Here is a 25,026-nt window from a genome sequence, read left to right as displayed (position 1 = left end):
CCAAAGAGGTTCAGAGTAAAAAGACTGAAATATAAAAGACTGACGGATGCCCTATCAGCGAAGGGGATTTGGTATGTGTGGGAATTTCCCGAGGGCCTCACTTTTACTTTTAAGGAAAGAAGAAAGACAATAAAGAGTATAGAAGACGCAGAAAATTTCCTAGAAAGATCAGGAAAGGAATTGCTGGGAGGAGGGGAAGAAGCAGAAGAAAACGAAACAGAAGTAGGCCACTAAGAACGGTCGTTATTTGAAAGCACTGTGTGCTTAAGGGGGCAGTAAAGAGGGGAATATAGGTATTGAGGGGTTTTAAGTCCTCACAGATATTTTCCTTAATTTCGTTATTGAGATAATAAAATTTGATTAAATCAAGAAAGAAAGAAAAAAGATAATTTGTTGAGAAAATCATTAAGAGGATAAAAATAATATTAATAATTCTAACTCTAATCATGGAAATAAATGTCGTGTCATGGAATATAAATGGGTTAAACTCCAAGAGGAAAAGAAATAGGGTGGAGCATGTATTAAAAAAAGGGAGTTGGAATGTGATATGTTTGCAGGAAACGCACGTTATGGGAAAGCATGAAAGGGTCTTAAGGAACAAACGATTGGGAATAGAGTACATTTCGGCTGATAAAAGGAAAAAAAAAAGAGGAGTAGTTACGTATGTAAAGGGGAATTTAAAATCAGAAAAGGTATTCCAGGATGAAGAAGGGAGGGTGGTAGGGGTAAGAATCTACACACCCAAAGGGAAGGTAATGGTGATAAATATATATGCACCAAACGGATGCAAATCGAGCTTCTTCCAAAAAATTGAACAAATGTTAAATGAGGTAATTGATGGAGATGAAGTAATATTGGCTGGGGACTTTAATGGTGTCATGCTGCCCAATATGGATAGATCGAGCGACTCCAAAAAGGGGGGTAAATTGCCACAGACCTTCTTCCAAATAATTGATAATTATGAATTAAAAGATATCTGGAGGTTTAAATACCCAAAGGAGAGGAAATATACATATTATTCCGAGGCTAGGAAGTCGGCTTCCAGAATAGATATAATGTTGGTCTCCACTGGCCTAACAACATTGGTTAGGAAATGTGAAATCATGGCAAAATCAATAACCGACCATAACCCGGTAACGCTAAAGATCAAGGAGAGTAGGAAAAGCTTTAAAAGATGGAGAATGGATGAGAGGATGTTGAATGATGAGGCCTTTGTCCAAAAATTGAGAGAGCTGGTTAAGGAATTTTTCCAAATCAATATGACGCCAGAGGTTGATATAACATCGGTATGGGATGCCAGCAAAGCGTTTATTCGAGGGTTGTACATACAACAAAAAAGTAGATACAAGAGGGATAAGCGAGAGAAATTAGAGAAATTGGAAAAAGAGATAAAAATAAAGGAGAAAGAATTGGGGGAAAATCCAAAAGATATCACTATTAAAATGCAGGTTAAAATTTTGCAAACTAATTTGAAACAATTAATGGATGAAGAAATAGAAAATAGGATTATATGGGCAAAGCAAAGAACCTTTGAATTAGGAAATAGATCGGGTAAGCTCTTAGCTTGGCAGCTAAGGAAGAGACAGAGCCAGCAACAAATAATAGCAATAAAGGAGGGGGGAAGGATTAAGACCGATTCGGAGGAAATACAAGACTGCTTTGTGAAATACTATAGCAAATTGTACAAAGGGGAAAATGTTAATAAAAAGAAATTAGAGAAATATTTAGACAAATTTAATGGAATTAGAATTAGTCCAGAAGAGCTTAAGAAATTAAACGATCCAATTTCAGGGCAAGAAATAGATGAGGAAATAAACAAACTTAAATTGGGGAAATCGCCGGGTACAGATGGCCTGACGGGGAAACATTACAAAGTATTCCGGAATGAATTAAGAGATGTTTACAAAGGAATGGTGAATAAGATCTCAGAAGGGGGAATGTTCCCAAAGTCTTGGCAAGATACGTTTATCACCCTGGTACCGAAAGATAAAGATAAAAAAGAGGAAATAGGGAATTATAGGCCTATTTCTCTGCTGAATACCGATTATAAATTGTATGCGGGGATTTTAGCTAACAGGATAAAGCATGTTTTGAATAGAGTTATAGGCAAAGAGCAACAAGGCTTTTTACCCCGAAGAAAAATGTCCAGTAACATCAGAATTTTGTTAGACGTATTTGAATACCTAAATTGGAACCCTAGTAAAAAAGCAGTTTTTATATTTCTGGACGCCGAAAAGGCATTTGACAATTTGGTATGGGAATTTATGAAGGGGACGCTAAAGAAATTAGGAATCACGGGCAGATTCATGGAGGGAATAAATGCTATATATAGCAAACAAATGGCAAGGCTGATCATCAATGGAGAGATAACTAAAGGATTTGAAATATCTAAGGGGACGAGGCAGGGATGTCCTCTGTCCCCGCTGCTGTTCATATGGGCATTGAATTTTTTGATAAATGATCTGCTAATGGATAAAGATCTTAAAGGGATATCGGTTGGGAAAAGTGAGTTTAAATTACGAGCATTTGCTGATGATTTAATAATAATGTTGGAGGACCCAGTGGAAACCATACCTAAATTAAAACAAAAGTTATTAGATTATGGGGAGGTAGCCGGATTAAAAGTCAATAATCAGAAAACCAAATTGATGATTAAAAATATAAGGAAGGAGGAGGAAGAGGAAATATATTTGATTAGTGAGTGGGGAATAGTGAAAAAAATCAAATATTTAGGAATTACTATATCCAATAATAATGTGGAACTTTTTGAGAACAATTATGATAAAATTTGGAAAACAATAAAGGAGGATCTGGTGAGGTGGAACGGATTAAAGCTAACGTTTGCAGGCAGGATTGCCGCAATTAAAATGATGGTGTTGCCAAAATTAATATTTTTATTTCAAATGTTACCAATAAAACTCAAAAAAGAAACATTCGAGAATTGGAAGAAAGATATGAGCAACTTTATTTGGCAAGGAAGGAAAGCGCGGGTACAGTTTAGGATATTGACTGATGCAAAAGAGAGAGGAGGTTGGGGGGTCCCGAACTTGAAACTGTATTACGCGGCCTCCTGCTTGTGCTGGATGAGGGAATGGTTCTTGCTGGAGGATTCGGAGTTACTCAAATTGGAAGGATTCAAAAATATTGGAGGTTGGCATGCTCATCTAATAAAAGAAAAAAAGGGAGAACATTCATCATTTACCAATCACGTGTTTAAAAAACCCTTACTTGATATATGGAATGAGTTTAGGAGTTTGTTAGAACCAAAAGTTCCCTGGTGGATCTCACCTTTAGAAATGTCATCGACAAGTAAAGAACCCAAAGGAGGTATTTGGCCTACATACAAAGATTTGATTAGGAAAATTAATAACCAGTACGAACTTAAATCTTATACTGAGGTTGAACAATATTGCCAAAGTTGGTACCATTATATTCAAGTGCAATCAATATTTAGGGAACATAAAATAGTAGGTTTTGAGGATAAAAGGTCGAAATTGCAGGAATTGTTATTAGAAAATTGGGAGAAGCCATTGGCCAAATTGTATAAATTTTTACTTGAGTGGGAAATGAAGGATGAGATGGTTAAACACACAATGATAAAATGGTCTCAAGATATAGGAAGGGTAATCTTTGTTGAGCAGTGGGAGAAACTCTGGAACGAGGATATAAATTTCTCAGCGTGCATGGCGATAAGAGAAAATTTATGGAAGATGGTATACAGATGGCACCTGACCCCAGCCAAATTAGCTAAAATTTATAGGAACGATCAAAATAATTGCTGGAAGTGTAAGGAAAAATTGGGAGATTTTTTTCACTGTTGGTGGAGGTGTTGCAAGATTGGCATCTACTGGTCAAATATATACGAAGAATTGAAAAAAATGCTCAAACTTACCTTTGAAAAAAAGCCGGAGATCCTGCTGTTGAGCATAATACCTGGGGACATACCAAAGGATAGGAAGAATATATTACTCTATGCTTGCGCGGCAGCCAGGGCGCTGATCGCCCAAAATTGGAAAGGCGATAAGATCCCAACAATTCAGGAGTGGTATATAAAATTAGCCGAATATATGACCCTAGCTAAATTAACCGCCTTGATTAGAGGAATACCAAAACAAAAAATTAAAGAAGAATGGAAATATGTGGAGGATTACTTCTATAAACAACAGATAAGCACTAAGATGGTGATATGTTTAGACTAAGAAGCACAAGATAATAAGAAATAAGAAGTTGGAAAGGGAATAAATGTATTCTAAGATCAAAGATAAGGAGTAGCCTAGTAGAATTTAATTATGTAAGGGAACCGACTATAAGTGTTTGGAAGTCGGAATTTCACCTATCCCTCTTGACTATCCTTTTTAGCTTTACTTACCTTTCGCCTATCTCTTTCTACTTTTTCCCTCCCTTCACACCCTTTCTTATCTTCTCCCCTCCCCCCCATTGACTTACCTTGGATGTTTCGTTCCCGCTGTTCTGTTTATCCATTTCCTTTTTCTAGTTCTTTTCACAGCTCTATATTTTGATATAGGATTGTAAGGAATCAGTCTGGGGATTCTGAGGCTGGGAAGCTTATTTAATAAGGTTTTAATTTTTGAATTGCTAAGCAATCTGTATTTGTTTCATGTATTCTTTGTATTTTTTGGTTGCTAATCTTTCATTTGCTTTCTTGTCTTGGTATTTCCTTTTGTAATTTTAATATCTAATAAAGGTTTATTAAAAAAAAAAAAAAGAACAAGTCAAAAATTCGGAGTAATTATTGGGGGGGGGGATATCCAGAAAATAACTGCAATTAGAATAATTAGGTGTCTGCTTAAATACATAGAGAGAACATGAGAGAGAGAGAGACCCAGGAAGCCATAAGCAGTCATGTAGCATTTCTAGGAAGCACTAAGCAGGTCCTTTTCTTCCCCCTACTCTACATGGCTCCACTTGCCTCCCATTAATAGGGCTCTAATGCCCTATAGTTTACCCCACAAGTTGCCAATACGACACCTGTGGGTCAGCCCTCCCTGGCACCCACAAAGTCCCCTCCCGCTGCTGAAATTAGGCTTGTAAGGAGGATTCTATTGTAGCCCATAGATCACAGTATGTGGTGCCCAAAACTGCTTCTCATGAACCCCAATAAGTTAGTGACCCCTCATTTCCTGCAGCCACCTGAGTTGCTGCCAAATGTTCCAAACCGTATTTCACTTAGGCCAAATCAAGGTCATCGACACTGGCTTTGTTTGGGTTGGAGATGAGAGAGATTTTTTCCTCCCCCCCCCCAAAAAAAAGTTCTGCCAGCCTTCTAGCCTCCATCTTCGTGCTCCATCCTTCATCTTCCATGCACCCCTGGGTTGCTAGCACATCAAAGACCTCTGAAGAGCAGTGCATCAACCCTTCTTGCATTTGTTCCATCTTTAACACTCACAGCTCATGATAACACTGAGGATGAGAGGTATAAAAGCCAGCTGGACATATTTTATCCTTGGCATGGCCCAATGTGATCCATATAGTGAAATTTCCAGGAAGAAAGGGCGGCGGGGGGGGGGGAGAGACTTGTGTTAAATGCTGCTTCTTTCTTTTCTTCTCTGTGCCAAATATTATTCTAAAACTAAATGGTTTTAAGGCTGTCCATCCCACCCGCATCATGTAATTAGGTTTTTCTCCATTGAATTTCTAAACAAACGCCAACCCTCTGCCCTGCTCAGTGTTTGGGGCTGGGAAAGATCTGGTTACACTTTCTCTTCAGGATGGAATTATTATGCTGACAATAGGAGAACAGTCGCTGCTGATGTTGGAATTTCCCTTTGCAAGGGGGAAAGGGGGCTCTGGAGCAAAGAGATTTGCCCAAAGTAAGTCAAGAAAAGACTACACATTCCAGGAGGGAAATACTCTTTGTTGGTCCTAGATACAGATGATGAACTGCATTACATTAAGCAGAAACCAGTGGGTTTGGGGGGGGGTTGCATCCGTTGGATATTCATAATAATAATAATAATAATAATAATAATAATAATAATAATAATATAATTTATACCCCGTCCATCTGGCTGGGTTTCCCCAGCCACTCTGGGCGGCTTCCAACAAAATATTAAAATACAATAGTCCGTCAAACATTAAAAGCTTCCCTAAACAGGGCTGCCTTCAGATGTCTTCTAAAAGTCTGGTAGTTGTTGATCTCTTTGACATCTGGTGGGAGGGCATTCCACAGGGTGGGTGCCACTACCGAGAAGGCCCTCTGCCTGGTTCCCTGTAACTTGGCTTCTCACAGCGAGGGAACCACCAGAAGGCCCTCAGCACTGGACCTCAGTGTCTGGGCAGAATGATGGGGGTGGAAGCGCTCCTTCAGGTATACTGGCCCGAGGCCGTTTAGGGCTTTAAAGGTCAGCACCAACACTTTGAATTGTGCTCGGAAACGTACTGGGAGCTAATGTAGATCTTCCAAGACCAGTGTTACCAGTCTAGCTGCCACAGTTAGGGAGGAAGGCAGTGAGCCCAGTTGGGGGAACTCGAGTCAATAACACGCAGAGCCAAATAATTCTAGTTTTGCCCCCATCCTTCTCGCTACAACAGATTAAGGAGATTAAGGAGAAGGATGCTGGCAGACAGTGCCACTCCCTGGACTGGTTCTTAAGAAAGAAGGCAAATAGGTTGGTGGGGCTTTGCCCTTTTTGCCTAAGCAGACCAGCTTTCATTGGCACACAGTGAAATGTTTTTACAAAAAGCTGTTATAGAGCTTCACCCAGGCCCATGATAAGTCTGGATTACGACTGTGATGGTGGGAGGATGGCTTTAGCCCTCTACTCACCACTCTGTTTCCTCACAGAAATTGCCCCTTAAGTTGCTCCCGGCTCCTTGCCATTGGTGCTCTGATCCCATTCATTCTGTGTGCAGCCTGGTATCTCTCGCTCCTGTGTGCCTGGTGAAGAAGTACACCACATCCGGCCTTATCTCAGGAGCTGGAGATAGCAGGCTGCGCACAACAATTCCAATAGCCATTCTCCATTTGAGAAAGTGCTGTGTTTACCCGGCTTCCTAGGAATAGAGGTATGAAGTCGCCTCTGGGAAAGATGAACCAGGCTTTTCAAGAGCAGCTCTGTGACGCCAGGAAGCTTGTGTGCTCATCACACAGAGGCCTAAGGAAAAGGTGCCGTAACTCCCATTAGCCTGTTTGCATCTCTGCACCGATTTGGGAGTGAATTGATAACCTCTTTCTGCCAGGTGGAAAGGAGTAGAAAGCCTCTGCCTGAACAATGCTGCCCTCTGCTGACCAGTTCCTGGAGACATTTTCTACCCAGGGTAGCTTTATAAACAGCATCTGTTAGAACTTCCTTTGAAACAGGATGCCTCTGTGGACCTCTGATCTGAGATGATTTTGGACACAATATCCTGGCCTTCAGTGATGGAGAAACTCTAGGTATCTGGGGAGACTCTGTTCATGCCTTGGAGATGTGAAAGTCAGTGCATGGACAACGGGCCACTATAGTGGCCACACAGATTTTGCCACCTGTTGTGGATTGGCGGAGCTCCTTGCTGGGAGACCCCTTTTTAGACAAAGGTTCCTCACCTCAAAGAATTATGATGGGCTGCCGCACTTGTCTGTTTAGTGCTTGGTCTCCCCAAAAACTTCAGAGGAGACAGAACCTAACCCAAACCTTGTGAAATATCCTTATGACGTGCAGCTTAACCATGTGGTCCTAAACACATGGGGAAGGTTTTAGTGAGAAATTCCTCTTTGATTCAAGGAAGCTCAGTGTCTAAATGTTTTTTAAAAGCAGTTTATCTGGGAAATGGGTGGGGGTGAGGAAAAAGGAAACACAAGGAAACACACACACAGAGAGAGAAGCTTGCAAATAAAATGAAATAAATTTAACTTTCTTGGTTATATGTTATCAGCTTCAGCAGAGTCTGCTGGCTTTTGGGAAGTGACTGTTTTTAATGAAAGGGCTGATGCTGTACTGTTTTTATTGTAATCCTTGGTAAGTTTAAAATAGATTTTTTAATATGTATATAGATTTTATGTATGTATGTAGTTCTATCAGAGTTTAATTGTATTTTAATGATTGGTTTTTCTATGTTTTTAGAAGTTCTTGTTTTTATCTGTAAGCTACCTTGAGCCCCTTCAGGAAAAAAGACAGGTTATAAATAAATATACAATAATAAGTCAATTTACCCCATAGTAAAGCACTAGCAATCTCAGATGCAAACCCAGAAATTGCCAAGTTAATTCTTGCTTCTAATAGTTGCGAGTGATTGCTCTGTTACTTGCTGCAAAAGCAGCCTTCCCCAAAAGCAAAATGAGAAACCCGGCAGTTTCACATAGGCCAAGGAAAAATTATTCTCTTCTGGAGCATCCTAAAAGCTGTCAACAGCACACTCAGGTCGCAAAGGTGTAGAGCAAGTCATTCACGCCCAGGGGCGTCTTGCCCATAGAGGCAAGTGGTGTGGGGCGCTGGGGCGCCAAGTTCTGGAGGGCGCCAGGGAAGAGGCGGAGGCTGGGTGCGGTGCGGTGCCTCCTGGCATCAGCTCACCCACTCGCCCGCCTCACGGAAGCAGCCCCGCGCCAAGAGCCTCTGCATCTTCCCCACTGGAGGAGCCATCCTCCAGCCGCTGCCTGCCTCCTCCAGCCTCGCAAAGCTGCCGGCAGCGCCGTAAAAAGGTTGGCAACTCTGGGGAAATGGGGGGGGGGCGCTGGAGGGATTTTTGCACCATGGCGCCGGATACACTTAAGATGGCCCTGTTCATGCCCCTGCAGTAAGCATGTTGTGACTTGACTATGGGACAGCAAGGCGCTCTGAAATTCCTCCTCCCCTCCAAGTGAAGCAAGTGCCAACACTGTTAGATTATCAACATTTGTTGAAGACCTTTATTTTGTCCTAAGCCTACCCAGATTATAGTCTATTTTATTTCTGCAGTTTTTTAATTCTTGTCTGTTTCTGTGTTTTAATACTATTTTATGACATGCACCATGTTTTATATTCTATTTCTGTACACCACTCAGGTCTTCTTTATGCTTTATACATTCTGAAATAAAATAAAGCAAACAACATTTCAAATAGTCAACTCTTTTTGGCCACTGGCATTTGTTTAGTTGGAAAGGACCCTAAGCAAAATTTGGCCATACGAGTGAATTGATATGGAAAGGCTGCTCTCTGGTGGATATGCCATGAAAATGTTTCCAGAGGAAGTTTTCACCAGACAGCTAATTATTAGCATCATTGTTCTGGAAGTCATAGCAGGTTTCAATTAATAAACTGGCAGGAGCGTCCACTGTGGCAGAATGGGCAATGTCATCGTATTCAGGGAAAGTGCCTTTCAGCAACCAATATTTCCTTTGGCTGAAGTTTCCAACAGGCAGCTCTGCAGAGCAAGGAACATTCTGCAAGTCTGGTTTAAAGGTTGTAATTTTCACGAAATCATGAGTCACAAATGCTACAGACTGCCAAATACTAGGCCAGTCAGCTTCCCAATCCCTCTGAGAACTTCCTATGACCTAGAGCCGCAAGACCCACAACCTCCACCATTATTTCACCCTCTGTACTCCCCACAAGTTTCTACTCCCTCCTCCATACAATGCTGACTCCTCAGCTGTCTCTCTAGCACCCACCAGATCTGGGCAGATTGAGCTTCTTTCCTTGATCCCCAAGGACCCTATTCCATGCTCCTCTTGTAGATTGTATGCTTAGCACCCTTTTCTATAGGAGCCAGCTCCTAGGGACCAAGGTCCCATTAGCCCTCCCCCATAACATATTTAAGGGGGCTGCTGCCCCAGTTGATGGGCATTGCCATTCAAACAGTGTATGCATGCCATGTCTTGTGATCCATTATACATGGTAGAGCTTAACTGTCCCCCCCCCAAATATTTTATTCAAGTTGTCACCCCTGCACCCTTTCCACTAACCTGCTCTCTCCTTCCTCCAATTCAAGCATAAAGAGGACAGGCTAAGGCAGTGATGGGCAACCTTTTGAGCTTGGTGTGTCAAAATTCACCCAAAAAACGAGCATAACTTGGGTGGTGTGTCACTTCGAGAAAAAAAAACACAATTTAGCGATATTTATAGTTTAAATTACAAAAATGTATAATTGTAATATATAACTGTATTTAATAAACCAAAAACTAATTATTTAACCAAACCAAACCAAAAACCCCTTATTTATCACAAAGTGTCCAGAGTTGTTGAGCTTTTTGGGGGGAGCTGCTGACCAAAGTTTTGGAGGTTTTTTTTGGGGGGTGCAAAAGTTGCTTTGCTTTTGGGGGGTGCCCCAAAGCTGCTGCACTTTGGGGGGGGGAAGAGAACAGAAATAAATGACGAAGAATACCTTCACTGGAACTAACACGCAGCACCAACATAGTCTGCCAAAGCGCCAGAAAGAAACAGCACGGAAAGTTTTAAAAAACCAATCTCTGGCTACCAGCAACAAAAAAAAAAAAAAAAGGATCCGGGTTTTAACAGTGGAGACAAGCTGTAGCAGAGACAAGCTCTAGAGCAGTGTTTCTCAACCAGTGTGCCTCCAGATGTTTTGGGACTACAACTCCCATCATTCCTGACCACTGGTCTTGCTAGCTAGGGATGATGGGAGTTGTAGTCCCAAAACATCTGGAGGCACACTGGTTGAGAAACACTGCTCTAGAGGAGACAAGATGTAGGAGCAGCAGGAGAAAAATGGGGGGGGGGACAACAACAGCATGAATTGCCCGATGGCGCGCGTGCCAGCAGTGAGGGCTCTGTGTGTCACGTCTGACACCCATGTCATAGGTTCACCATCACTGGGCTAAGGTAAAGCCTCTGTCATACTCCTGGTACAGGTACACAGGCAAGGTCTTCACCTGTTCAGGGGCAAGATGTGGCTCACAACCTGGGCCTGGATACAGAACATGCCAACAAGGATGAGGACATGCAGCTGGACCAAAACTCACTACCACTGGTCATTGACTATGCTAGGTAGGGGTGATAGGGTTGGGCTCTAACAATGTATTGTTTGTGGGTGCCAGACTTTCTAACTCCTAGACCCAGCAAGTGTTAAAACATAAGCCAGGCTAGTTTCCTGATGTGGTAACCACTCGGGATGATGGACCATGCAGAAAAACAAAGGAAAGGTGATGGGACATTAAGAGAGCAAAGGAGAGGGGACTCTGGCACAGCAAATGGGTGGGGGCCTTCCACCATCTCTGAGTTATCTAAAAGGACAAAACCTGAGTTTTAGAGCAGAGTTTGCTGGTATGTGACCTAAAGGGAAAAGCTGTGGGTTGGAAAGGCAGAGAGAGAGAGCCATGGCTGATTTCTGCTTGAATCCAAGGTTGTGGCTATGGGAAAAGCAAGACCCCTTTGGAGTGTCAATCATAGGCCCCGGTTGTATATATGTGTAAGTAAATAATATATCCCAACCACAGTCTCTGCTGTGTCTTATGGCTAAAACCCATTGCTTCTTTGCTTGTTTGGGGAGCTGTAACCTAATTCCTCCAGTGCAGCCAGGCAACTGGCATTTTAGTAAACTTGCATTCCAACCTGAAAATTTTCTAGCTGCTCAGAATGTGTTTATGTCAATTCTATGCCTATGCAGTCAGCATTCAATAAAATCAACTTCATTGGATGTCTATGGGTTCTAGCGTTATGAGAGAAGGAAAATAACTTTTCTCTAACCACTTTGTCTATAGAAGTTGAAAAACTTCAATCCAGTTACTGCTTCCTTGCCATTTTTCTAAACTAAGAAGTCCCAAATGATGTAATCTTTCTTCTTATGGGAGTTGGTAGCTCTTCAGGGGGGAAAGGACCTAGTGAGGTGGAAATTCTACTGAATTAAGAAACATACCAGTCACCTGGAGAAATAACATTCAAGAGATAAGCCTAAATCCAAGCGTGCCTTTCAATCCCCTCATTTTAAAAGTTGCAAGAATATACCGTATATATGCCAGAGTCAACAGAGAAACATGTATTATTCACAACACAAGGTGGCATAAGAGAATTATTTTTGAACACTCCTGGACTGGAAAATAATGGCTCTCAGAGCTGCAGACAAGTTGCTGCACAAATCAAGACAATGAAGAGAGTAACTGCAGTAGGAAGTAACCTCCACTGATTTTATCCTCCCAATTCTCAGCCTGTTATCCAGTAAGTTTCAAGACCAAATAGGGATTTGAACACAGGTTCTCCAAGTCTGACACTCTAACCACATCACCCCATGGTCATAGTGCAAGAAGTCTAAGAAAGAGTCAGAAGACTGGAATTTTCCTAGTCATAAATATATTTTTAACTTGTCCCATCATCCAGTAAAAAAGAATTAGTTCAAAGTCTCAGACTCTGGCTTCCGGGACAGTGCAGACACTGTTGTTTTTTTCACTGACAATTACTCAAGAGAAAGGGGGAGTTTTGTCCAAAGTCTTCTTTCCTTACACTAAAAAGAAAATTCCTGTATGTGAGCTGCAAGAGACAAAACTAAATAAGGCAGCAGCATAGAGATGTTCTGTTGGCAATCGTCTCTTTGCTTCTATTCCCATAGTTTCAAAGCAGGTTGCAGAGTTGCTCTAAGGCTCCTAGGAGTCATAGCTCTAGAAAATGGGCTGCGTTAAGTAGATTGTCACAGGTGAGACTAATACCTTCATAGATTTGAGCGCAGGGTGGTAGAAAGTGGTGGGTGGAACCTTAACAGGCTTTTGATGTTGTACGGATTGTTTTGCAACATTCCAGACCAGGGAGAGGACTTTGCCTTATGCAAAGTCTGACTCCACCCCCCAGAAGTGGAAAAAGAATCAGGTTATATGCAGAAGTGTGATCAGATAGGTGGAAATGTGCTGTTCAAGTGCCCATATCCTCTGCCAAGTACTGGCACCTAAGCCCTAAAAGGTCTGTATAGAAATTTGTGTCATTGGTTGCAATCTCAGATGCACCAAAGCTGCAGATAATCTTTAAGGTATGCACCTAATCTACCCTCTTACATATTTCCCAAGGGTGCTGGCTCACTGCTGCATGATGCAAGACTACCAGAATATGCAGCGGAAATGAAGAGGTGTGGTTCCCTACCCAAATGCTGGCTGGAGAGGTGCCATCACATCATAATGTTATGTTGTTGCATGGCAATGGTTGGCATGGATGTTGGTATAATCCACCCTAAAGAACTCTGAAGAGCAAAGGCTAAACTGCCCAGAAGCTCAGGACAAAAGTGGTGGCAAATACTGGCAGCATTCCTACCAAGTATTAGGAAGTTCCTTGTTTTTGTTTTAAAAGCTTTGTCCCTGGTATTGCCAGCTACTGGAAGTGTTTGCACATTTTTCTATATGTGTTTCAGACATACTACAGCTAACAAAATGCCTACAAATTGCTAGCAAATGCTTCAGGGCTATCCAGTAAAAACATTTAATGATACAAGCAGCCCAACCTACTTCTCAAATATGTTCTTGCACAATATTCACATCATAAAAATATAACCCTTTGTTGATAGTGTGAACGTTTGAAGTGTTTAATGCTGCCAGCTATAAAAATGGTAAAAAGACTGTGCTTCATACATTTGACTTTACAAATATACCAATGTTAATGATAATACTAAATTATGCAGTTTTGACTTCATTAAAATATATTATCATCATTATTATCCAGGAACTTCTCCAGCGATACAGGATTCTGAGAAGAATAAAAATGTTTTCCACCCCTGCATACACAGGTCTATAGAAAACCTACAATACTAACCCTAGATGTCTTACTGGATTAGCTGGGAACATTTTAATAGTTGTGCTTAGCTTAATCTCTGAAGACAGACTACTGGCAAAAATATAAATCTCCTCTTTCCTTCTCTCTTCCCACCATCCACTGTAGAGTACAATACTCTGTGTATTTTCCTAATAATATTATTATCTATAAATCTCTATCATGTCAGGATACAAGTTAGTCTAATTCAAAGGAAAGATTTTAAGTGCTGCTACAATACCCTTATAGTTCATGATTCACAGAGATACCAATAAGAAACCATTCACCCAGTATGGAGCTACACAGACCATATTCAGAAACTTGTACTGCACAAATGAACTGTTTGTGTGCTTTCCTAGTTGTCTATAAGAGATTCTGGACTACTGTTAGTGTAGGGGCAGCCAATTGAAATTACGGTACTCTGATCAAAATTTAAGAGGTATATGGTCAAGTGGTATGACCTCCTAGTTTCAGAAATATCAGTCACTTTGCTAAAATACTTCAACATAGCTTAGAAAAAAGTTTAGGGTAGGAGTTAGTGGAGTTTTGAAGCAGCATCAAGACCTCGTGTCCAGTGCAGGATAAGACAACCTCCCCACCAGGGAGGGACCTTTGTAGAGGTCCAGATATCAGTGTGGCCAGAGCTGCTAGTGGGCAGAGCAAGAGCTGCAAGTCACCAGCACCACACAATGTTTCTGTCTCCCTGAGGATCTGAAGAGAAAAAGAAATAGTTTGTGTTTGTATAGATGATGGAGAAATTTCCTTTTCTCCTTGCAGCACACACAACTTTTGAAAATGCTACTCTTCCCAGGGAGGGATGACTTTTGCAAGCATCATTAATTTCCATGGGTTTACTTTGAGTAAAACTTAGCTGGATGCAACCCAACATTATTGCTTTGAATCATCTAGCATAAATCCCTATCTTTCCAGTGCTAAAACATGCATAGAACTGACTAACCACTTCTCATTTCAAGTAATGTTAAGATCATTATCACAGAAGATTCTGCTCTCAGAGGTTCTACATACAAAGCAGCAAAATACATGAAAAATATTGAAAAAACCTAGTGGAACACTTCCAGATTTAATCTCACCTATTTTCTCTCTCTCTATAGAAAAAGAAATGAGTACTTGGCTGAAGAAAAAATGGCACCCTGATTGCTTAAAGCCCCCCCCCCTTTATTTTATGTTTACATGGTCACATAGGAAAAGCTCAGGGTGTATAAAGCTCCCTATTAAGGCCAAATGTGCCTGACAATGCAGCGACATTAACTGACTTGGTTCCTAAGAGGGAAACAATTGGCTGGCCTCTGGAACATTTCCTTTCTGCTGATAACAGAACTACTGGAAAGGATTAAGGACAGTGGTTATTTCAACATTCATGATTCAGAGAGGAATCTGTGCTTTCTTCAATTGGACAATCACTTCTGGTTTTGCAGAGAAACACATGCATGGCTGCAGTACAGCTTAAGCTCAGGCACTTCTTAGGAAATGTCTGTCTGGAATGGAAGTTTGCATGGAGTGTATTTTGCTGCATAATTTAAAAACAGCTGCTTCATTGTCATAGTCCACTGGTCAGCTCCCAGCACAGGAAATCAACTGCTTCTCTGTTCGTTTGATGTGCCTGCTGCCGTTAGGATACCTCGAAGATCTAGTGTTTAAAGGTTTGTACACAAGTTGTGTCATTTTCTACATACTATAAATCAAAAGGAAAAGTACACTAAATGTGCTATACAAATAGATCTTGTTACTCCCCAAATGCAATAAATAACGTAAAGTGGATAAGACAGGAGCTGTTTCAGCTCCAGGAATGGCAAACACTAGGAATGCAACACTTTCTGGAAGCTAGCTACTGGTTGGCAATAAGATCTCAATTTCTTTCCCATTGGCTATAACAGGATTGCTTGAGCAGCTACTTGCCAAGTCCATAGGAGAAGATGCCTGAGAGGATGTTTTGGTTGGTGGAGTGGGACTCGCTGGAGAAGGAACCAGTCCAGGTTTCTTGGGAGGAATTGGTGGAGGGTTCCCTCTTTCTCCTCTGGGTATGGTTGGTGATTTAATTCCAGGTGACAGTGGACTCAACGGGCCAGAGACCTTGCCTGGGCCACGCTCACTTTTGGGGCTCAGGGGAGTGGCCAGGCTTCGGTAGTCTGTGCCAAAGGGGGAACTGTTGGGAGAAACTGGCTTGATGGAACCCTGCTGGCTGGTGAACCTGGAGAGAACCTGAGTGACTGTATTACGGGCAATCTGCTTTGCGGCGGAATTATCCACCAGGGTGGGTGACAGATCCCTAGATGGAGGACTTTGGAGACCGCTTGGCTGGTGATCTTGATCAGATTGGGATTGGAATTTGTGACGTGCCGCATGGAAGCGCTGGTTGATCCCCACTTGGTACGGAGATTGGTAGCTGGGGCTGCTGACTGATGCTCCAACCAAGCTTTTAGTCATCACTGGGGAGGAACATGGGGAGGGTGTCAGAGATGAAGAAGCTGTGTTGCTCGGAGAAAAGAATATCCCACTGGAAGGGACTGGTGGGGTTGAAGGGGAAATGGAAACTGTTCTTGCTGGGGAGCTGCTAATTTCTGTGGCCCTCTCGGCTGCTGGTCCAATCGGCTCATCCTTGGGCAGAGCTGGCTCCATACTTGCTTGTACATGAGCATCACAGTGCCCATTTGCCTTGGTATAAGAGTGGGAAGCAGTGGCAGAGATAGGCGATAACATAGGTGCCCGTCGAATAGTATTTCCCTGGCTGAGGCTCTCTGTCCAGGGGCTTTCTGTCTGGCAAGTGACTGACCTACTTGAGCCCTCTGTGGCAGTTGCTGTGGACACCTTTGAGACCTTTGGTGGCGTGTGCTCTGCTTTGCCTCTCCCAGCTTTATATGAGGCCTCTAATTCTTTTAGAGTTGTCTTCAGATTCTCTACTTCCTCCTTCAGGGCCTTGGTGAGATTCTCTTCCCGATCCAGCTTGGCTCTCAGCTGCTCCCGTTCAGTGTCAAACTCAGACAGCTGCTTCTCCACTCGCGCCTCCATTTGCGAGCCTCTCTTCTTCTGGGCTGCTAGCTCTCCCTCCAAGTGGCTTACTTTGCTTCTTTCCTCAGCTAGCTTCAGCCTCAGCTCCCCAAGCTTCTGTCCTTCCTCTGCGGCTTTGGCTGTGGCTTTCTTGCACTCCAACACAAGCATGGCAGAGAGCTGCTGCTGGCGATCATGCTCCTCCTCCAACTGGCCCAATAGCTTCTTCTGCTCCTTCTCAAACTTCTTCGCCTGCGACTTCTCAAATTCCAGCTATAGAAAGGAAGGTAAAGAAGCTCAGGGTGGGAGTAGGGGGAGTAAGTAAAAAATAGTTTTGCGCACACTCCGTACACACAAAGATTCTCAAAGGCAGTCATATCAGTTAGTGAATGGGTGGGGGTAAGGATCACTGTAGATAAAAATTAAGATTCATGAGCAGACTGCACTCCCAGCTCAATGTGTGCACAGAAAATGACCAGATTAACACCAGAACGCACATTAACCATAAGGTGTAAAGTAGACATAATGTAGATTAGGGGTGGGGACCTTTTATTCCACCTCCCTGCCAACTGATAGTCACATTCCCTCAGGCATAATCATGGCAAGGGCCTCATACCTATGGTGTGCAAGTGTGGAGCAAAAAACAAATTGGGGTTACTCACATGTTCTCTCCCATCACACACCAGTTCCATTGTGTACCTACTATTTGCCTTGTGTGGGTGAGGAAACTAGTGGTATGGCAATGGGAAAAAGGTCTCAGTGCCAAACTGCAGGCATGGGGCTCCCACTGCAGCCCCAGTTTGGGTCTCCCTGCTGCGACTTGCAATTTGCATTGGAAATAAACCTCTTTTTAGAGACATGATTTCCTTTTATGCTCAAATGTTATTACATCTCTTACTTCTGCAGGCCACTTTCACACACTGGACAAAAATCTCACTCTAGTAAGTCTAGTCTCTCCCTGGCGGTGGAGAATGAAGCTCTCAAATACACAAATACCAATGCTAGCCATCAGTTTCCCCACCCATACAAGGCATGCTTTCTGTGCTAAGCAGCAATTAATCATTCCTCTCCGAGAGCTGACTAACTAGTGAGAGGGCATACCTGTTGTGCGAGCCGCTCTCGTTCCTTTTCCAGCATGTATGTGACATCATCTCCTTCAGCAGTATCTTGGGCATGCCGCCGCCTCTCTTCCTCAAGATCCAAGATTACCTTTCAGACCAGAAGAAGAACACCATCAATCACTTTTAAATACAGCAACAATTACAAATGTATCCAGATGTACAGGCCAGGCCCCTTTCTGCCTAAAGCAACATTTCAAGCAGAACGCACAAAAATACAGACATATAAAATCTTTGACCTTTACCTAGTAGCATAAAGATTCTGAACAATGCTAAAGTCACTTCATGGTGGAACAGAGAAGGAACAGGAAAATAAACAAATTCAGATGCTAATTCTTTAAAAGGTAAAGGTAAAGGGACCCCTGACCATTAGGTCCAGTTGTGACCGACTATGGGGTTGTGATGCTCATCTTGCGTTATTGGCCAAGGGAGCCGGCGTACAGCTTCCAGGTCATGTGGCCAGCATGACAAAGCTGCTTCTGGAGAACCAGAGCAGCACACGGAAATGCCATTTACCTTCCCGCTGTAGCAGTACCTATTTATCTACTTGCACTTTGATGTGCTTTCGAACCAAGAGGAGCCAAACAGCACTTGGTTCCCAGCTGAACCAATGGAGTGCTCCATTTTTTCTCAAGTCTCTGTCAGCTGTAACCAGATCCAACTGCTCGCTGCCAATGTTGTTCTTCCAGTAACCGGAGAGCACTCAATTTTTCTTTTCCCATTTTTCAGCACAAGAGGCATTTCTACATGCAAGTTTATGGGTGTTTCTCAAGTAGAAATTAGACCATGGCAAAAGAGATAAAGCTTCTGCTTCTCCCAAGCCCACATGCTTGTTCTGGAGTTTATGAAGCTGTGTAACTGGTGTAAATCAAATCAATTTGGACAACTCTTTTTGTGGGATTGGGACAAAGATATTAACATACAATAGGGCATGCTAGTCTACAACTCAAGACCGTTTGGAGAGGAAGGAAAAGATTCGTCTGCATCTTTCAAATTTATGAACTTGGGGAAATGACCAAACTGAATAAAAGAGGTTCTAGTTTGTTAATGTTCTAAAAGGAAGCGGTTGCTTCCTTTCAGAATTGTCAGGAGCTGAATTTCTAGGATATTTGTAATTATTGGAAAAGCACATCTCTGCAGATTTGAAGCTGCCTATAATCAAATTGCAATCAGAGATCGATAATTATCATCTTATGGGGCAGAAGCTTTAAGGTCAAAGCACTAAAATGGGTTAACAGAACATCCAGCACAACAGGGAAAGGAGAAGCTGGATGATAACAAGACTTTGGTCAGTTCTGAAAAGTTTTCTACATTCCAATAGAAGCATCATTAAAAAAGCAACGTATTTGTGCTTTACTAATTGAAGTGTGCTTGTTGGGAGCTTCATAAAAAGAATGTTAGCACTGCGATGCTATTTTAAACAGCTAAACTACGAGCCTGAGACTGGGAAATGTGCAAAACCATGAATGTCACAAACTGAAAGTGTCACATCAAGATGGAGAAAATCTGGTTCAACATGTAGTGTTAAACTGCTCTGTGATACCAAATGCTAAGCAAGAAGAATTTTTATCCCTTTGATCAAAGTACGAAGGTCTTGCAACCCACCTTTCTGTGCCTGCTCTCTGCAGCAGCTAGTTGGAACAACATTTTTTCTTGCATATTCTTGCAATGCTTCATCACTACCTTCAGGATGGTCAAGGGATTGGTACAAACAGGCTGCTTATCACCACGATTCTCTTCGTTCAGTGCTTCAAAATCTCTCTGAAGAGCCGTAAATGGATTACTAATGTTGTATTGTCCATAGCGCTCTTCAATGAAAGTATCTCTGCGCCGGGCCTGAAACATATGAAGAAGTTTTTAATGTTATTAGCTTAAGGTTACCAGATTTTTTTTTTCAAAGAATCAGGGGACACTTTTTTTTGAAGAGAGAAAAAAGGTTATTAAAAAAGGTTATTTATCTTTAAAAAGAAGAAGCAATGTATTCTCTTTTGTGGACTCCTCTGTCATGCAGCCTTCCTCTGGGCCCCGGCCTGCTCTCTTGGAGCGCTAGCTGCTGTGGAGTAGGCTCAGGTCGGGTCTGGGCTTGGCCACATGTCCTTGCCCTCCCAGTGCTCTCCTACTTCTCCTCCTCAGTGGTGGCAGTGCAGCAAGGTCGGGGCTCCCCTCTTTTTTCTTCTTCCTTTTTCTCTCTCTCTCCCTTCTCTCCTCCTTATCCCTGCATCAGCTCCAGGGTTTTCCTGGTCCCGGAACGCCACTGGGCAGTTGGCTATGAGGCCAGGTGCTCTCGCTCCCGGCTCGCTTTGGGTTGGGGGGGGGGTCAGCAGTTCTCCCACTTGACGCACTGGGCATCCCCAGTTCCCCCTCGGCAGTGGCAGCAGCAGCGGCAGTCTCAGCAGCCCAGAGCCAGCCTGGTAGTGCAGTTGGCTCTGGCTGGCTTCAGGAGCTGCTCGCTGCCATGTTGCCTGCCTTTTTGCCTCTCCAGAAGTCCCCATATGATTCATTCCCTACTAATAAATCTACAACACGTAAAATATAATTCCGGGGACATTAAATGAAATCCGGGGACATTCCGGGGACGGATTTTGTCCGGGGACAGATTTGTAAATCCAGGGACTGTTCCCAGGAAACGGGGACATCTGGTAACCATATATTAGCTACCAGGGGGGGGGGGTAGAAATAAAATCCAAGATAAAATCCTGTCACCTCATGGAAACAGGAGTCATGAAATACTGGACAGGCAGGAGTGCAAAAACCAGCACAACTGGCTGTTTGTGAGTGGAATGAGTGACTGTGAAGGACCTGAGAGGGGGGTGGGAAGAGCATGAGAGCTACTTATTACAGCACTACCTTATTTACTGTGGTTATCACTTACAACAACAAGAGAACTTGAGAAATGGGAGGTTCCTTCCATTGGGATTGACTGGTTGGGGCTGAAGAAAGGAGGATACCAAGAGAAGGAAGTGAGGAGGCAAGAAAGCAGCCTTGAAAGAAGCAAGGGCCAAGGAAAGGCTGTAGCTCAGCGGTAGAACATCTGCTCTACACATGGAAGGTGTCTGGTTCAATCCCTGGTATCTCCAGGTAGGGGTGGGAGAAAACTTCACCTGAAATCCTGGAGATCCAACGTGCCTGATTTGGGCAGCTTCCTATGCTCTATGAAGGGCAGTGTTGTGGTAAACAAACAAAGCATGGGGGTTCTCTTCCTGAGCCACTTCAGAAGAGGAAGCGAAGAAGCTGAGATCACCACTTGCCTAAAACCAACAGCCTATCTTTATGGCAATGGTTCCATACCCATTCTCACTACCTGTTAGTGTGGTGATATCTAATGGGGTGCATGCTTCTTTATATGGAACACATTCATTTAAGATGCATGGTGATTTAATGTTGGGGGTAAATAGTGGGCAGTTTTTTTATAAAAAAAGTACTGCTTACTGAGTAATCTTTAGGGTGGCTTTGTATTTCTGACATAGACCACAATGGATAGGGATGCATGGGGGGCTGAATGCAACATGCTATGTGGCATTGGACTTAATATCTTATTACAAGATATTACAAGAGCAGAAACTGACTACTATCCTTTCCTCTCACCATGATCTCGACTGCCATTAACTACAGCCATCAATTTACATCCTCAAGTTTCCCTGCAGGAAACCATTTGCAGGAAAAGGAAGCCCAGTTTCAAAATGCAGAGGTCTGTGGTATTTTAATTGGTGCCAAAAAAAGAAATTCCCAAGATCAAGACAAAAGGAACCCTTTGAACTATAGAACCAAAGTACATGCGCAGCTCCATGCCCCCTTTGTGTTTGCTTGTGGTGGCTGATGAATACGTCAAGGTCAGGCAGTTGCTGGTTATACAGCTGCTTCCTACTCCATTGTTGCCAACACTGGCCTACAGATTACAAACACACACACATGGATCTATTACAAAAAACCAAAAAGTACAACATAGTAAAGCAGATTGGATAATTTGTCAGGATTCCAGGATTTGTTTCAGAAATGTATTACGTTTCCTTTGTGAATAGGGTTCAAACAACTTGACAAACAGGCTAGGGAGGAGGTTTCTTCTTCACTCATTACTCGCAAGACTGCCAGGGGTAGGGAGCTAAAGGGCAGAGCAGCTGGGTTTGAGCACTTTGAGCTTAGTGGAGGCATGCAAAGGGAACAAGGAGGAGAGAAGAGGAAACAGCTTTGTGCACAAGTGAGAGAACCACCATCTCACCACCACCCCACTTCTCCATGTTCCATCTAAGTCATCACCGATGTGCTACATCTAATGTGAGACACAGAACTGGTTCTGGGAAAACAACTAAGTCAGATACAGTTCAGCTATTTCTACTATAAATGTCAGCCCTGATTATGACTTTAAACATTTGGGTTAGTATTCCACCCCCCTTTTTAATGTTTTTAAACGTCATGAACTATTTGTAGATTGCATACTGTCAAATAGTAGTTAAGTATTTAGATACGTTTTGCAATTAGCATAAAATGAAGTATGGCCTTTTTGAAGACAAGTCTCTCCTAGGAACTTTCCAGACCACTTTCCAGAGGCCCTTCCTACACGTTGGAAATCCAACAAGAATTGAGGGCAGTCCTGACCTCAGGGCTCATGCAACCTGTGCTGATGAAAGGACTGTACATTGGCTTCCTCACAGCTCCTGAACCCTGGCTAAATTCAGAGATGCCTGGTCCTGCAGAATGCATATATAGTCAGTAGGAAAAGTCATGCCACAGGGGATAACTGAGAAAAAAAGAGAGCTGAAACTTTCTTGAGAGACAGCAGGGAATGACTTCTCCTATAAGACTGGCAAGGGCATATGAAACTCCACTATAGCTAGAAAGCATTGGAAGGGCTGGAAGATGTCCTCGGTGTTGGGACATTTGTTTTGCATGCAGAAAATCCCTGGTTTAATTCCCTATATCTCCAGGTAGGGCTGGGAATGTCCCCTGCCTAAAACCCTGGAGAGACACTGCCAATGAGTATAGGCAATACTTCCCTAGAGGGAACGTCCCACTCCTGCTATCTGATGACACAAACATAAAGGTAGAGTGTCACTTACACAAACACTTATTGATGTCAAGGCGTATTTGACAGGTCAACTTTTGCTCTCCCAACTCCAAATACAAGATAATCAGCGGATTGTCTTTTACTTCAGTTGCAGCTTAACTCAACAATACCATGCTGCTGGCATTGTTTCAGCTCAAGGTTGCTCCACACATTCCATTTACTGGCACACACTTGACATAGGAACACGGAACAGTTCCACTTCTAGCATTTTAGCTGTAGTAGATACACAGAGTGGGTCTATAAAGTTCCTGTCAAACAAAGTAACAGTGAAGCAGCCTTCAGTCTTGAGGCTGATGGAAATATTTTGCTTTCAGACTGTTCTGGGAAATCTATTCCCGAATCTCTTTCCTTGTTCAATACCCATAAAAGCTCTCTACACACAAAACAAGTCCCAGTTTACCAGCTGAATCACATGTTCCGAACTACAGACAACTCTGCTTTCCCACCCTGGGATGAGAACACTGATACTCATTCAGAATTACCGAGCACAGAACAACATGGCATTTCATGAATGGCTTTTGTAACCGGAGAGGAAAAATACTCCAGGAAATTCAAGAAGCAGAATGATGCTTGCCTAATCTCAGTCCACACAAATGCTAAATGAAAGAGTGGTACATTTTCAATAAATTTAATTGTTCAGTGAATTTAATACCACTCTGGAGTTTAGACTGCTGATCCATCATATATTCATCTTTAAGAGGACTGAAGTATGCAGGAACATTAATCCTACATGGAATCCCTGATTAATTTATACAAAAGCAGCCAAAAAATTAACTCATGTCACCATTTCTCTCATGAAAATCTGTTCTTATGAACAGCACAGAACCAATAGCATTTGCTTCCTCCCAATGCAGCTCACAATGTCATTTTGACCAAGCCTGGCCTGTTTTGGCTACTGTAAACCTAATGAATAGGGCAAAGCTATTTCTTCAGACAAGAGCAGTTATCCAAGCAAACTCCAGGTGAGCTCCTGGGACCTGTGAAATATCAGACTAACCTGTTCCCAAAACAGATAATTTAAATCCAAGGGTGAACAATGTTTCTGTCTGTCAAAGGGTACATAACCCTCGTGGGGAGAGCCACAGCTGATGCTAAACTCAGAGGCAAAAGTATTTTGAATTAACTAATCTGGAATAAATACTGCCTGGCTTCAATTTTTACCATGGCACCATAATCTGCAGACTGATATCATTTTATACTCCATGTTGAAATGACTGAATTCTTTCCCACATCGTTTTCTTCATGGCAAGAAGTTCTGTACTCAGCTTTCATCAAGCTAAGTATAGACATTTGCTAACTGCAGGCATGGGAGCCTCTTTCACACTCATTTTATAGCATAGGATTTTCACAGCACCCCAACACCAGTTCCTTTAACCCTCCTTTCCTGGTTCTTTTACATTGACATTTTCCTCCCATATTAGCTGTCTTCTCTTATCCTCCTTCCTTTCTATTCCCAGTTTTGATGATGATATTAAATATTAACATTGTATCTCTCATTCAAACGCTTCCTCTGGCCTTTTCCCCTCAGGGGAGGGAAGCCTTCCTTCCCTCCTCTTGGCCACCTTTACTCAGTATGCAAGGAATCTTTGGTGCAGACATTGGTCCAACCAAGAGGCCATAGTTTAGCTAGGATAGGCTGTCGCACTGAGACCAGTCTGAAAGGGCACTGGTGAGTCCCAGCTCATTATCTGAGATACACTGGCTGGAAAGGATTACTGTAAACATCCAACAGGAAACAGGAAAAAGAATAGGCAAACAACATACTGAAATATATACAGGGGATTCAGGTACACCAAGGAAACCACAGAGCCATACAGCTATATTTATTAATGGCTCAATGACGCAAAGAGGGGTTGTATTATTAACTTGCTGGTAAGAAGTTTTTCTTCTCTTCCTATTCCAGAGTGCAATGCACTTTAACAGTACAGCATAACAATTCTCAAATTTTAATATCCAGAATCCTTATCATCATGGTTTGTTAGAATGCAACGCTGTCTGTCATCCCCTCTAGGCAGGAGTTATCAAAGACATCCTGCAGAGAAAATTTTCCAACAGGTTTCTATTCTACTTTTGAAACATCAAAAATCTTGAGATGATTTTTTAAAAAACAAACAAACAGGGTACTTTGCAGAGGGACTGCAATCCCAGAAGAGGCTGCATATTCAGAAAGGTGTATTTGTTT

At 42.5% G+C, this 25,026-nt stretch overlaps 1 protein-coding gene across 5 annotated transcripts in view; it reads right to left on the bottom strand.

The window, feature by feature from the left end:
* Positions 1-4,646: 4,646 nt before the first annotated feature.
* Positions 4,647-25,026, bottom strand: part of CTTNBP2NL (CTTNBP2 N-terminal like) — a 37,063-nt gene continuing 16,683 nt past the window's right edge. For all 5 annotated transcript variants that reach the window (XM_035123020.2, XM_035123019.2, XM_060277150.1 and 2 more), the window contains exons 3-5: positions 19,388-19,618; positions 17,766-17,873; positions 4,647-16,937 (exon numbers count right to left, since the gene is read on the bottom strand). In XM_035123020.2, coding sequence (XP_034978911.2) covers positions 15,501-16,937; positions 17,766-17,873; positions 19,388-19,618 — 1,776 coding nt within the window. In that variant the 3' untranslated portion in view covers positions 4,647-15,500. The remainder of the gene's footprint in view (positions 16,938-17,765; positions 17,874-19,387; positions 19,619-25,026) is intronic.

Source organism: Zootoca vivipara, chromosome 7 (assembly GCF_963506605.1).
Source record: "Zootoca vivipara chromosome 7, rZooViv1.1, whole genome shotgun sequence".
Lineage (NCBI taxonomy): Eukaryota > Metazoa > Chordata > Lepidosauria > Squamata > Lacertidae > Zootoca > Zootoca vivipara.
This window is presented reverse-complemented; position numbering and strand designations above follow the sequence as displayed.